The following is a 15,331-nucleotide window of genomic DNA, read 5'->3' as shown; positions in this document are numbered from 1 at the left end:
AACGCACGACCTTGACCGCCAAGAAAGCGTAAAAATCTGTTAACAATTATTTAAAAGTATTTGCAAATTCGAATGATTCAAAGTGGTGATCCCAAAACTTAAATGTGCGTGCATTTTTAAGTTTTTACTAGTTCAATCAACAATCAAACAATCTGCTTGCAATTCAAGCATGAATTGCAAGCAGATTGTTTTCTGCTACTCAAATTTGTCTTTTGAGTGTTTTAAGAACGAATGATAAAAAATACATTTTTGTACAAATTGCTTTTCAATAGAGCCGCCGATATATCTATTAATTGATGTTTGGCTCAAATTTCGATTTTTTTCGATAATTCGAGCTTTTCATTAGGACTAAAAATCGATTACTCCAAAAATCGAAATTTTGTCCATCACTACAGGGTTGGGGACCCAATTCCTTTCGCAGGGCCACCTCGCCTTTAGAAGGTTTTTGTTTAGGATGCCCGAAGGCTTCCCTGGAATTTGAAACTGGCACCCCTCCACACCAAACAAGTGCTCAATCCCACATGGATACTCCGTTTGCCTTTTCGTGCAGAACTTTCCTCAAAACTGAAAAATAATTACAAACCCCGTATTGATTGCGAACATTTGATGGAACCTCTTGATGCATGGCTTTCTATTTTTTCATTCGTTTTGTAGGCCTTAATAAATGCCTTTTTAATTTCTAAGGTTAACTGCGCTCTAAACAGATTGATGTTTTTGATTTTGGTAAAATTGTTCTGCGAAATCTATTGTGTGAACGGCCCAGCTCCTTGGGAATATTGTTTACTTGTGTTAACAACTTTGGACAGGTATTTCTAGCAAAAAAAAAACAATTACAAATTCACTCTATCGTAGCGTTGCAGAAATTACTTTCTATCAAATACTTGTACATGAAACCCATCGCTAGGACAGTTGCCAACCAAAGTAACTTTTGACACCGAATAAAGAATTTAAAAGATCAAGACCGCGGACTTTTCTTTTATGAAGCAAAGCCTTTGCCATCACGATCCTCCCAATCAAAGCTATAAAAAGATATTTCAATGCATTCAATAATGGAATCGTTATTTCAGACCCCAAATCGTAGCTCATTAAAATAATTCAGTAGATGGAAGCAAAAGATAATTCACGGCCAAATAAGAATCTTCCCCATTCAGCCATTCACTTTCAAGGTTAAATAAGAAAACGCGAAATTCGCCACGCACGATTTTCATGACTTCGTGGCGTCATTAGAGATGTGGCACATTTACTCGTTCAGGGAGAAAAAACTGAACAAATAAACCGTCCACAAGAGTGCAACACAACAAATAACCATCCACTAGGCCGCCGCGCCGGTTGGCGGAGAAGCTGCGGTACGCTTGGCATGAATTCGTGGCGTGATAAACTTATCTGTGTAAGGGTTAAGGGCGTCGATTTTTCATCTCGAATTGCTAGAAAAATAGGTATTTTCCGGCGCGATGGATCGAGAAACAGAAAAATCGAAGGTCTCAAAATTCTCAAAATTCTATTTTAATGGACGATAAATTAAAACTGAAGATTGAGCCCACATGGCAACAATAATCAATAGACAATCGCGAGATGCCCTGATTTATGATGCCCATTAGCAAAATTACTGGAACTACAAAGGCATACGGATTTCAGGCAAAATCTCTGCACTAACGCGTAGTGTGTTGCATATATCGTAGGATGTATACAATATATATTACGCAAATAAATTAGACTAGAGTTACAGCCGCAGGCAAAATCGACGTGAGCATAATATGTCCCAAATACGGTTATGCTTTGAGCGTCAGGGCATGCAAGTTAACAATACTAGTGCGACGCAGAGTTATTTTCATATCGTTGAAGATTGTTAAATGGTTTACGTCGCGAAACGTAGTCGGCTCTCGAGCATGTATCGCTGAGTGAGCCTGATCAAGAAGGTTGTGACGTGAGGTCTACCACGGTAAAATATGCGAATTTCGCAATGCCTTTCTTCCTTCTAATATGAATTTCCCGTGAAATATCCACTTAGGCAGTGGAGGTAACAAGGAAAAAAGTCAGGTGAATACTTTTAATGCCTGAATTTCAGGGTGGTCTCAGAAATGTCAAGCTAAATTTCCCTAACTTCGGGGATACTTGAAAAATTTTCAAGACTGCTGATTAATTTTAAGTATTTTAAAATATTTAAGGTCTACGTGTATGGCATAAATAAAATTACCTACTGCTTAATTTTAGCACTTAAATCACATTATGAATAAATACTATATAAAATTATTCGTAACAGGTATAGCACATAATTATTTTGGAAAATTATCATAGATTCATTTAATCCTACGATACAGCCGATAAAGCCGACGACTGTAATTTGGTATCTTATTGGTTTGTACCACAAAGATGTTATTAACACCGTTATCCCCAGAGTTGGAAGTCTTCGGCAGCACACTTGCAACCCCAGGAGTAGTAGGCAAGGACATTTATCATGCAAATATTTATTGAATTTTACGACGAGCGAAAAACCTCAGGAAAAAATTCCAATTTCAAACTGACACAGTAAGACTTGCGAATCGATTAGCTCCATTTTTACTCCATTTCCGGCTCTGTCACCAATTTTATTCTATTTATGATCTCGGGAGTGTGATGCATGTGTCTTTATGACCAATATCACTTTTGTGTATGCTTAGTTTATTTTCTGTTTTTAAGTTCATTTGTTGTTTGTTTTGTTTATTTGTGAGCATGTTTGTTTTTATTTTGATTTCTCTTATTTCTTTGTTTGAGACGATGCTATGGTGATAAAAGATAAATAATGAATTTTTAAGGAGAGAGCCATCTTGAAGTGGATGTAAAATAGGATTGAGAATAAAACAGAGTGTCAAGTGATATTTACATTGAATTTAATCGCTGTGATACGTTAAGTGTTAGAAAAATTACATTATATGTTCCGTTTTTCGATCCAATGCACTAGTGGTCCGAAATCGGAAAAAGCTGAACAACAGTCCAAAATGACCTTTTTTTAAAAAGAGACTTGAAACTAGGCGAAAATACTCATGAATGATTATCAATTATAGGTTTATATGCCATTTTACATAAATACGACCCGTTACTGAGATACAGTGGCCCAAACATGACAAATTTAAAAAAAAAAACCGCGCGATTTCGTTTTTAGCCTCTTGCTCTCGCCTGCTTGCCTTGTGTTTATGGGTTTCGAACACCTGGACAAGTTTCTCTCCTCCCAAGGCATGAATGTGTGAGATTATTTGCCGCCTTGATTTCTACGGAGTACTTCATACACGGTCCTAATTCTTGAGGTTAAATGCTAATTGTAAGTTAATGAAATGAAGATGGAGTTGTCGCAATCAACGCAATGCAGGATGTTCAAACATCAAAGATTTGACTATTCCTAAGAGGGTGAAGAAAAATATACCATTTGAATTTTTGCAACAAATATAATTTTTCCAGATTTTTGTCGCTTTTCCTGACATTTCGTGACTTTCCTAACAAAATGACATCCCTCGACTTTCGGACACAATGAAATTTCCTTACTTAAATAGTTTTCTAGGACAGCGGCCACTATGAAAATATATCTAACTTCGGGTATATTAAATAAGTACATACTACAACTAATTCACTTTCCACAATAAAAGTACATAACAAGAAGCTCAACACCATCTTTACGTCATCTTCAGGTGGGCAACATATATCAGACATGCTACACATATATCTATAAGGCAGACTAGATACGAGAGACCGACACATCAAAATACTAGAATACCATCACTTATGTCATCCTTAATTTCCACCAAAAGCTTGTGAAACTTTTTTACTGTAAGGGAAACTCTCTTCCTGCTGCTAAAAAAATAACACAGTACACATACCATGAATGACGCTTCCTTGATGCAAGCTACTACCTCAAAGGCAAAAGAAAAACTATTTCCCCATTGTATCCTCTCTCGTAAGTATTGTGAAAACAAAAAGGGTATTTTATTAAAGTTTTATTGATATCTTTTCAGGTTTCTCCATCTTGTTTGCATTTCTCGCTGCGTATTCATGGCTCAGCGTGATGTGCTTCGACATTTGGTGGACATTTGGGTAAGCTAGTCTCTGACATTGTAAATTGACTCTTTCCATACGATTTATCTGTATCGAAATGTCTTAAGGCTGTTCTACACGGGGCACGTAATTGCGCAGGTTAGAACTGCATTAATTCCACATCATGACGAGAAATTTTGCGAATGCACGAACGAAATTAGAACAGGGGCTATTTTGCCATCTCACGTCCATGCATTTTCGCTTGCGTTCTAGCTATTCACCGCTTTACATGATGCAATTTTGACTGCGCCTTTGTACACACGTTATATTGTGCAACTACGTGCCCCGTGTAAAACGGTCTTCATACCACCCTCGACGTCATGTATTGCATTATCCTTGCAAGCTCCTACATAGCACTTGGACATGTTCTGAGCTAAGTCCACTAAAATCGTTAATTACTTAGCCTCCCCCTTCAAATGTCTAACTTTAGCAAATCACATACTATCTTGGGCGTCACCTTAATTGCAAACGAATTATTTTTTCAATAAAATAAGTTCAATATGTAGTAAAATATTACGTATTGATGAACACTGTAATGACCGGGTATTAAGCTTTTCGTCGAGCACGAGATTTTTGTAGAAGCTGAACAAATTTCGGTGGGAGCTGAAGCTCCATATTCCCTCCCTTCTATGTGGTCTATTGTAAAATTTATTTGTGTAACTACATACTGCGGACGGGTCACGAATTTACTCATGTTTTCTACATTCAGCCTTTAAATACCACCTGTACTGATACATCGTGACTACTTTGTCTAAGCATTGATAACATCAGTACACAATGTATTAAACTTGAATCCCTTTGTTTTTCGTTAGTTACTGTAAAAAACCAAGCTTGCTCTGAAACATACCCGGCCGGGTACTGAGTTTTCATTCCATCAAAATGAGGTCACGAATGACTCTGGAATTGTTTTGATGCCATTTCGGTTCTCAATATCTAGTGGAAATCATTATTGGTAGTTTTGAAAACGGTGCAAGCATGTTAGGGATATCAGCCATTTTGAAATTGGCCCCGTTAAGGGAGAATTGCTGGGAAACATACCCAGCCACAGGGTTCGAAAAAAAATCTGGTCTTTAATGTATTCACTTTCTCAAAGACAGGGCAAGATGAGAGCCAAGTCAGGGACAAGAGGGATGTCTTCCAAGTCTGGTGGAGCCCTGCAAGGCAATCTCCACAAGTTCATCCTCTATTCCATCTACGCTTGGACGCTGCCTCTGGTCATCACCTTGATCACGGCCCTGCTCGACATTTATGGCGGAAGTTTCTTCTTTTACCTAGGTTTCGAGGAAGATTTCCTGCCAAACATGGGTGAAATCAAATGCTGGTTCCCAGGTGAGCAATACCCTGGTCAAAATAACAAATCTTTTTCCACGAATATCGCAATAGACGATTTCGCAGTCGGACACGGAGCATGCTGTCAATCACCGCGCATTTAAAAGGGTTTTTCAAAGCCGCCGCTCATGACGCTAATTGAAAAGCGATCCGAATTAAACCTGGAAAAAAGCTGCACTCTAGAGTTTCACCCAAAATTTACATTCGCAATGATATAATTTAGCGAATTCATGACTTTTCCGTGCTATCCCTCACGAGATCAAACATTCTGATACCAAATATTGAGAATAAATTTATCGCTCTGCGATCAGTGCCGCTCTGCCGATATTTTTGAAGAAAGATTAAAGGCACATGAAGTGGCAACGTGAATTAAGGCTCTACGGCATAATGGCCAGGTGGCCTCACGCAGCAGCTGCCAGACGTCACACGGGCTTTTCCCAGCATTCATACTTAGCCGTCGCGTTTTCGCGCGCTTGAAAATTTTCACTTTTCATTTGATCGCTAAAAATAGATATCGTCATTTAAAAATGTAAAAGCGTGAAAAACGTACTCCAGAAGTAATAATCTTTCGATTTAGGCAATAAAAAAATAATAGGAAACCACCCTATTGCGTCGTGTAAAGCGGTGAATTGCTAGCTAGAAATTCATGGATACAAGATGGAAAAATAGCCCTTTCTAATTCCGAGCACGCATTCGCGCAATTTCAAAAAAATGTTCATTGCTAACCTGCGCAATGGCATGACTTGTGTAAAACGGCCTTTATGAGAGTCGGGCTTCCTCCCCTTCTTCCGACCTTATTCTATGGGACAGACCGTGGACTCCTCTATGTTGACTGCTTGGACTTACCGGTATTCTTTCTTTCTTTATCCATTCTTTGGCAGGAAATCTATAAAGATGACTGGCAATCGGGAATTCAGAGGAAGCATTCACTTCCGTACGACTGCTCTTTCCCTGGCGCACTACTCATCTAAAACAGGGAATCCAAATAAGAGTACAATGCGAAAAAAAGACACTACTGGTATTTTTCCGAGCTGGTACCACTCCAAACCGCCAAAGTCGGAATACGAAAAATGCTACGCCAAGGTAAGGAGCGGCTGAGCGGAGAAGTAACTGTCACAGTGGAGTAATGGGGTCTTTCACTCATTATCCGACCCATTTTCGTCATTTATAAAAACAGTGGAGTAATGGGGTCTTTCACTCATTATCCGACCCATTTTCGTCATTTATAAAAATAAGTCGGCGGATGGAGGGAAAAGATAAGTCGCGACGAAAAGAAAACTTCGGCCACTCTCTCATAAATATAAAACTAAAACTAAAACGCTTCCGCCCACTTTCCATTAGTTGGTGACGTCAAAATAGTTTCGGCTCGATAACTTGTACAAGCAAAACCACTCATTAAAGCTAAAAATCCCTCACAAGAGGGAAAACAACTGCCTCCAACCTACGGACGATATGCAAGGACAAGCCGGTGCGGTGAGACGCTCGGCAGCAGTAGGTGACGTAATCAACTTATCTGCAGAAGGCTGAAGGCTGTCGATTTATCGCCAAAAATACCTCAAGAAGTTGACTACGGATCGAAAAAGGGAAAAACGTGGGTCTCTCCTTTTTTTAAAAGATCTATACCAATGGAAATTATATAAAAATTTATGAACGAGTTCATTGCATGAACCTCCCTGCTCCGGCACCCTCTCTGTGATTTGATTATGGCAATTTCTAAGAGGGTGTCGAAGCGTTAGCACGTATTAAATTAAACCAGTCTATCTTCGGCGTCACCACTGTGTCAACTGTCAATGCATTTTCGAAATCGCCATGGCATCCGAGGTATCTTTGGCGGTAATTTCTTGGGTCTGGGAAAAGGCATCTCAGCGAAACCTCTCACCCCCACTCCCCCCCCCCCCTCGAAATATAAAAACACAATTACTTTGCTTCATAAAAGAAAACAAAATATTGAAAAATCATGAATTTAAAAAATATTTCTTTGAAAAACGAAATTCTTTCGATTATGAAAAGTGGTAAAATTAGCTCAAAACCTTCTACTTAGTACCGTTTTTCAAAAACTTCCCCCCTTGGTTTTGGACCCCCTCCTTCTCTCCCACAGAACGAAATTCCTGGCTACCTTACTGGTCTAATCCGTCGAACAAAATCACAATTGTAAGCTAAATGCATGCATAAAATAGACCACAATCTAAACTGGTATAAAAAATTACGCTTCGTGTGCCGCTATAGTAACTACAGCGCAGAATGCATAAGTAAAATACAGATGAATCGTATTATAATCATCTTCTACTTCAATTTCGACCACAATTTTTCAGCATGATGCGTATAGATGACATTCGGCTTAGCATTTTGGACTCAAAAACTCAAGTAAATGAATTTCTCAGTGTTTTCTATAAAATGACCTCTAATTAGATAGATGGACTTACCTCATTAAGAGCCTCGACCCCCCCTGTAGGGAAGTATAAACTATAGTTTTGATCCTGAGTTCGCCCTTGCTAAAAATTGCGTTAAGAGCGTGCATTCAAAGATATATGCCTTCCACTTGGCATCTCCATCAATATCATTGAAGGATCTATAACGCTATTGGTGAAATACCGTGAAATTCACTAAACATCCTGGCACAAGCCATAAATGAGCATGCACGTAACGAAAATTAGGACTCACTACCGATTACCATCTCGGTGCATCTTCGCAAAAATATACCACTCACGCAATCTGCAACTCACTCACCAGACAGGCATTTTTGCTGCCGCTATCCCGTTATCGCTTTCAATTATTCTCCCATTGCTCCTCACTTCCTTTCAGACTTTGAAAGGACGAAATGCACCAAAAAATGCAGTGTGATAATCCTGTGATGCACTCAAGACGGAAGACTGCTACTGTATAAACATTTTCATGAATTTAATCCAGTTTTCTTGAAGTATTGGACGGGGGGATCTTAAGGGCCCATCAGAATTTACTCTATGCCCTTATAAACGTTTAGAAATAGACTAAAATTTTAGTCACTACCCTCTACCCCAGTAAAAATTACTGACCTCTTCCAAGGTTGACCCACCAAAAAAAGCGCCCTCTCGGTATTCTCAGTTAAGTACGCCAGTTATTTTTAAAAAATTGGCAAAAGATTTTCCATCTCTTTTCAAAGTTAATTCTGGTTGAACAAGGGCATTTTTGAATTTATTTAGGTAACTATTTGATCCACACAATTTTACGTAGGAAGTAAATGTTAGAGTAAAATTTGTTCCCCTCCGTATAGAACCCAATTGGCTCCTATACAAAGGGGCAGGGGCGCAGCTAGGAATTAAGGCTTGGGGCGGTTTTAGGCACAACTAATACTGGGGAGTTAGGGGGTATGGAATACCCACCAGGGGAAGCGTGAGGTGCGGGGGCCCTCCTCCAGAAAAATTTAAGATAAATGGTTCAAAATGGTGAGTTTAACGGCCTTCTGAGGGATATTTTTATAATCCTTACATTATTCTATAAGTAATATTAGTCCAATTAAGTAAAATGGATTAAACATTAAAAATTCTCTGAGCTCTGGGGGGTTTTATCCCCCAAACCCCCCCCCCCCTCGCTGAGCCACTGCAAAGGGGAAGTAATGGTTTGGTTAATTTCATCAAGTGCTACACTTGAAATTTATTTTTTTATTTAAAATATTGTAATAATGGTATACGTGATGAAGTATCACTGCATGCCATGGCCACACATGCCTTCATGCAACTAATTCAAGCTGCATTTCTTTATTTTTCTCACAAGAGCATACATTACAAGGGAAGAATGTGTACATTCATTCGCTCTGCTCTGAAATTGCAAAACTAGATTCTTCAGCACAATGGGGGGAAGGGAACTTGACATTACACCTTGGAAAAGGCCTGGGGTGAAGTAATCTACCTAAGGGGCCTTAGGGCTATTGCTTCACTCTAAAAATGATCTGCTCCGACTTTCAATCCTCTATAAATCAGAGTGCTTGGTAGTTCTTCGTGCTCTGCTATGAACTGCCACTCAGATTGTATACTTTTAAAACAGATACAACAAAATACACCCAAACTTCTTTTTCCCACTGGTTTGGTTTGATTCCCTGGACAGTAACTACATATTTATGGCCACATAATTTGCTGGGAAAGCATAAAATCATATTTAATTATGAAAGCATATTTAAAACTGTATCTACACATACTGAAATCTGCGTGAAGATTTGGATGTGGAGGATAGATCCCCCCCAAAGCCTCAGAGAAATAAAAAAAATATTTTAAACTCTTGTCTAGTATTGACATATAATAACAGAATCTGCTCAAAATTAAATTTTAAGTGCCTAAATGATTTAAAATGTATTTCTAGGCATGTAATTTTTCTAAAATTTTCCCGTTGCTTGGGGTGGAGGGGTCGCCCCCCACAGCATACTATAGTTATGCCACTGACTGCCACACGTATCAGTTACGCCACTGGCATAAACATGCATGGTTAAAAATATCATAAACACACTAACCACGGATGATAACATTGCATGATGTTCATTTATTAACCTCTATGCTGTTTAAAGGGACACTTGATTGAAAAAAAATAATTCCTTTACTCCACAGATGATAGAAAGTGGGCTGTAATTATTTATTTTGTGGGCCCATCTTCAATCCTCTTAGTGGCTAATATGATCATGTACACTCTGACTGCTCTTCGCTGCTGGAAAATAAAGGCTGAGATCCAGAGAATGCAGTACAATGACAAAGAAGACAGTGGTAAGGGAGGAGACCGCATGATAAAGTTTGGGAAGAAATGGTGGAGCCAAACATATAAAGAAGACAAAGAGAGGTAAATGATGTAAAGTAATTCCAACCAAAATAGCTGGTCAGATAGCACAAGATCTTTCAGCCCCAGGATATTATATATGCACCACCTAACTTCCCAAATTCTATTCCTCTTTTTCATTATCTCATATCTAAGCCATCTGTTAGCATTTTTGCATCCATATGGCAGTGATTTTATCAGTTTTCTTTTAATATAATGAAGCACTTTCTTGGCAATGAGGGCATTGCAACCTCTTTTCGCAGGAAGCTTGCTAGCAAAAAATCTTTATATGTACTAAAAGAATTAATATGAATATAAACCAAAACCACAATCATTTTGATTACTCACATGAGGCACACATCTCTATGCTGGACCTGAAAGCTAATAGCTATGTGGTACATTTCAATCCTTTTTGAACAGCTTCCTTTTTTCCTAGGGTAAACATTTCCCCAGGACTGCAGATCAAACCTTAGGCTTTCCTGGCCACCATGTTACCTATTCAGGTTCCTTGTTAGAGGCTTTTGATCCATTAATAATGGCAATGCAAGAGTGAAGGGCTTTCAAGAAGGCACTACTACCAGTGGTGAAACCCATTCATTTCTGCTTAAGCTGTGCTTGGGTGAAAATGGCCTGAGAATTAAGGAACCTGGATGACATACCGATCTGTACTGTGGCCCAGAAGGCAAAACATATGTAACCTAAGCCCAATGAAGTACAATTGTGGTCTGAAAAAGTCTTTAGAAAAATGTCTCGCATGATTTTGGTGATTAACTTTGCCTCATTCCAAAATTTATCTTGTAAATACTCTTTTTTACAGCACCATACTTTCAATGCAATTAATAAGACTTAGCATACCATGGTATTTATTCATGCCTTTACTACATCTGGCATAAAATAAAAAGGCACATCATATAATAAAAACACCTTATTGAAGGGAGTCTACCAATAATTACAGTTAGACATTCACTGGTAAAATCACTCATTCTGGTTTCTTTTCATGGACCATAAGTCTTTTTCTTTAACTTCTAGTCATCAGAAAATCATGGGATTTTTCACATTGAGTTCCCATAAGGGCGCTTTCTCTCTAAAGTTGAACAGTCAAATTCTGTTTGTGACCAAGAGCACTTTCCTCTACATAATGAACTGGAAGTAGGTTATCTCTACAAAATTTTAAATGCTAACCAAGATTTAAAATCTGGTTTTCATTAATATGATTTCTGCTACTAACATTCTACCTTTCTCAATGGGTGTGGCAAGGAGAACCCCAGGGGGACCTACCCCCTCTTTCCTTCCCCTCAATAAAGCTCATGGCTCTCACACAGAAAAATTTGACTAATCAAAACTTTCAGTTTTATACAAAAATATCACCGTAAATTATGCAAGGCACCAAATAAAATAAGTGTAGGAACCCATCAGAGGGTACCAACCCAGACTGGTGATGCCCAGGCTTTATATCTTACACCTGTCAAAATGTATAACTGGAATTCTTTTAATGTAATGGTAGCAGAAAGAAAGTAGTCAGTATACATGCCAGGTATCAGAACAAGAGTAATTCTTTATCTTCGGAAACAAGTGAAAGACATACAGGAAGTAGACAAGCATATTGCAATTCAATCACTGGGAGGTATTTAAAAAAATACCAAATGATGGCCCAAGGATGTAAAGCTTATTTACTACTCACTAAAATGAATAAGGTACAGTTAAAAGCTCATATATATTTACATATTATCTAAAATATGGACAAAAAAAAATCCATTGAAGTTTCTACAGCAGATATTTAAGATAGCCTAAAAACTAACATTTATCTAATGACCTAGTTATTATAATTGTGCAACCCTGATTTCAGAATTTAGCGATAGCTACCAAGGAGCAAGGTTAACTCAAACAGTGCAGCCACAAGACGACGTTCTGTCTATTCCATTGATTCATCAGTCAAAATTTTCAACAAAGAATTTGAATAAATTCCTCAATAGAAAATATGTATACATAAAAGCATTTTCTATACTCTATAAAAGCACATAATTCTATACTCATTGTAATGGAGGATTTGACCTTAAATTTTTTCAGATTTTTCATGAACCTGAAACTGTTTGCAGCCATGGGGATTAACTGGGCACTGGAAATAATATCTTGGTGGCTATCCAGAGGGGAAGATTCAAAACATAAAGGAATCCTGCCAAAGGCCATATGGTGCGTTTCTGATGTACTCAACTGCTTTCACGGAGTTTTTGTGTTCATAGTGTTTGTGGGGAAAAAGAAAATATTGGTTCAACTCTGGAAGAAAGTTAGAGACCTGAGCAGATGCTGCCCACTAGTTCTTGTCAGGGATGAGGAGCAGAATTCTAGCCAAAGAGGGCATCAATCATACAACACATCCAGCTTTCAAGATATCCATGCATGTAATGAGGGTAAAACTTATAATTTCAATGATGATGATGGGAGGAAGATGGGAAGAATACGAAGATGGTTAACGAATCGTTTTTTTCATTCAAGAAGGAAGAAGCATTCTAGACATTACTGTCACTCTATGGGTAAAGAGAGCACAACCTCTACCAGTATCTCAGCAGATATCTGCCACGGAAATGTTTCTAATGTCCCTTAGCTGTCGAATTAATTATTCATCTTTAGAAAGACATTGCGGGTACATACCTCACATTGTGTTCCCTACCTAACCAATGGAAACTAGAAGTAGGTACTTAAAGCACGTTTATTAATATGTGATATTCCAAGTAGCAGTAGCACTGTGATCACATAAGCATGTGTATTTATGGAAACATATTCATTGTGAGCACTCATAGCACCTTGAATATTTTTGTAGTTATTTATTTTTTACCATTTGCATGGACGGGGAACCAACTGTCATGGGGAAAATGGTGGATATTTTTTTCTCAGACAGTAATTTTTTTACCAAAAATTAACTGATGTATGATTTACCCTTTATAAGTCAGCAGTCCAATCTATCGGCCCCAGGGCTGTGTGTGAAGGATGCCACAGGCTAATCAAATGATCAGGTGTTTTTAATAAATACTGAAATTAAATATTATTGCCAAGTTGGATATAAGAGATAATACCATTAGTGTACATTTTTATCAATATATCAATTATAAGGAAAGCATATAAAAAAATATCTTCGAAGTGTTAATGTAGAAATTTTTACACAATTCCAATTCAAATGATACAAGTAAGTCAAAAATATCCCTGGGCATTCTCAAAATGTATCAGTTTAGAGAGGGCAGGACTAAAAGGATTCATTCATTCACAACAGCAGAATAGGTACAGGTATAAATCAGGTATCATTGTTCAAAACCTTAGCATAGAGCTTCTCAGTATTCTTAAACATGAAAGAAAATATGCTTACAAAATACAGTAAAGACTAAATCCACTATTTACTAACAGGAGGTCAGGGAATTAATTTTTTCCTTGAAATGATGACTGTAAACATTAAGAATATTTGTCCATGAATGTTATTCACTTTTCTGTGTGTTAAAAGCACTCAATGAACCAGTCAGATGTGCAATTATGTATGTATTATGTATACCTTATGTGATGGATATGTTACTATGTGTGTAATAAGTGTGTTCGTTGCACTGTGACAAATTAAATATTATTCCTCTGAATTGTTGATACGTTCAAGGAAAATGGTTTTCCTATAAGACTAGGAATGCAATAGGTATCTCACATGAACTCCACTTTATTGTTTAAAGAAGCAATGATTGCTCAATCATTGAGTGATATGACTTCTATGAGACAGATTATGTCCGCAAGAAAAATACAAACTAATTTAATTCCACAATTTTTCTCTATCCCTTATGTGATCTTGTACAACTGTAAAAGTACCAAATTTAAAATCTAATAAATAAGTTTATTCCACATTACATCTAACCTTGTACTCTTTCGATAACAGATGATATATATCCATCACTTAAAATTATTCATTAGAAGTTAATGGATGTGTTTTTAATGAATGGGACCATGGACTTAGAAAATCAAGAATATAATAGGTATGTACTGATTTCCAGATTAAAGGCAATAGTGTTCATTTGGGGCTGCCTCATATCCAGAATAATTGCTAATGGGGTACTAATACTTATCATGCTTAGGAAAAGATATTTTCAGTCAGCTGCCGTTGGCATTTATACTGCTTTTAAAAGTTCTCTAGTTCTTAAATTGTTACCAGGTTGAAAATTCAGTGTTGCTAACAGTTGTTTCCATAAGCATTGGCTTAAAAACACATGGTATAAAAGAAAGCAGCTTTGCAGTATCTGCAGTGACACTGTGTATTCTTATTCGTAAGAGTAAAAATGATTTGCAAATTCACCATGAATAAGGCCTTGTTCTGAAGACCTCATTGAATGTATGCATACACACATAAGCCCCAAAATTTGTAAGTTCCACATCAAATATTCATCATCAAATATTTCTTCAAAATGTACTTCTTATCAGAAATAAATGATTGCATTAACATTAACAATGTTCCCATAGGTGAAGAAATTACGTGCACTCAAATTACAAACCAAATAACAAATAAAACCAAATAACCTGTTATAGTCAGTTATTCTGCGGGCAATGTGGCTAAATTCAATAGGGTAGTTTCCTTCATCAAAGAAAACGAAAGGCATTGATTGCGATTCTTTACCCACCATTAATGTATTCATAATATAAAAATTATTTCGTTTTGGAAATACCGGTTTAGACGAATGGCAATGATCCATTTTTATCCTCATTTGAAAAGGGCCAGATTGGGGCCCATGCGATGCCACTCCACGTGACGTCACAGGGACCTAGTTTCTATACGAGTAGATAGGAGTTATACATCGTCTGCATGAGGCGCAGAGCTCAGGGAAACATCTCTTAATAATCACCAAAACTGCCTATGGTCGGAAAGTTTCCTTCGTTTGATAAGGTATTAATAATCCTTTTTTAAGCCAGGTGCTACCTGCTAGCAGGGTACTCTGCTACCTGCTAGCAGCCTGCATCGTATCATCGCGCAAAGCCTCGCCCCAAGGTCAACTCACTCGTTGGCAGCGGGAATCGGAACGACGTCACATGGGCTTTTACTGTCATTCATGCTTAGCCGTCGCGTTTTCGTGCGCTTGAAATTTTTCACTTTTCATTTATTCGCGAAAAATAGGTATTGTCATTAAAAGTCTAAAAGCGTGAAATG

General features: G+C 37.7%; 1 protein-coding gene across 2 annotated transcripts in view; it reads left to right on the top strand.

Annotated features, from left to right (window-relative positions):
- The window catches only part of LOC124168176 (probable G-protein coupled receptor Mth-like 2), a 98,894-nt gene extending 84,852 nt beyond the window's left edge, over positions 1–14,042 (top strand). For both annotated transcript variants that reach the window (XM_046546300.1, XM_046546301.1), the window contains 4 exons: positions 3,984–4,062; positions 5,156–5,391; positions 9,966–10,191; positions 12,235–14,042. In XM_046546300.1, coding sequence (XP_046402256.1) covers positions 3,984–4,062; positions 5,156–5,391; positions 9,966–10,191; positions 12,235–12,769 — 1,076 coding nt within the window. In that variant the 3' untranslated portion in view covers positions 12,770–14,042. The remainder of the gene's footprint in view (positions 1–3,983; positions 4,063–5,155; positions 5,392–9,965; positions 10,192–12,234) is intronic.
- The last annotated feature ends 1,289 nt before the right edge of the window (positions 14,043–15,331 follow it).

This window comes from Ischnura elegans, chromosome 11, assembly GCF_921293095.1.
Source record: "Ischnura elegans chromosome 11, ioIscEleg1.1, whole genome shotgun sequence".
Taxonomy (NCBI): domain Eukaryota; kingdom Metazoa; phylum Arthropoda; class Insecta; order Odonata; family Coenagrionidae; genus Ischnura; species Ischnura elegans.
Note: the sequence above shows the minus strand (reverse complement) of the source record. Positions and strands in the feature narration are given on the sequence as shown.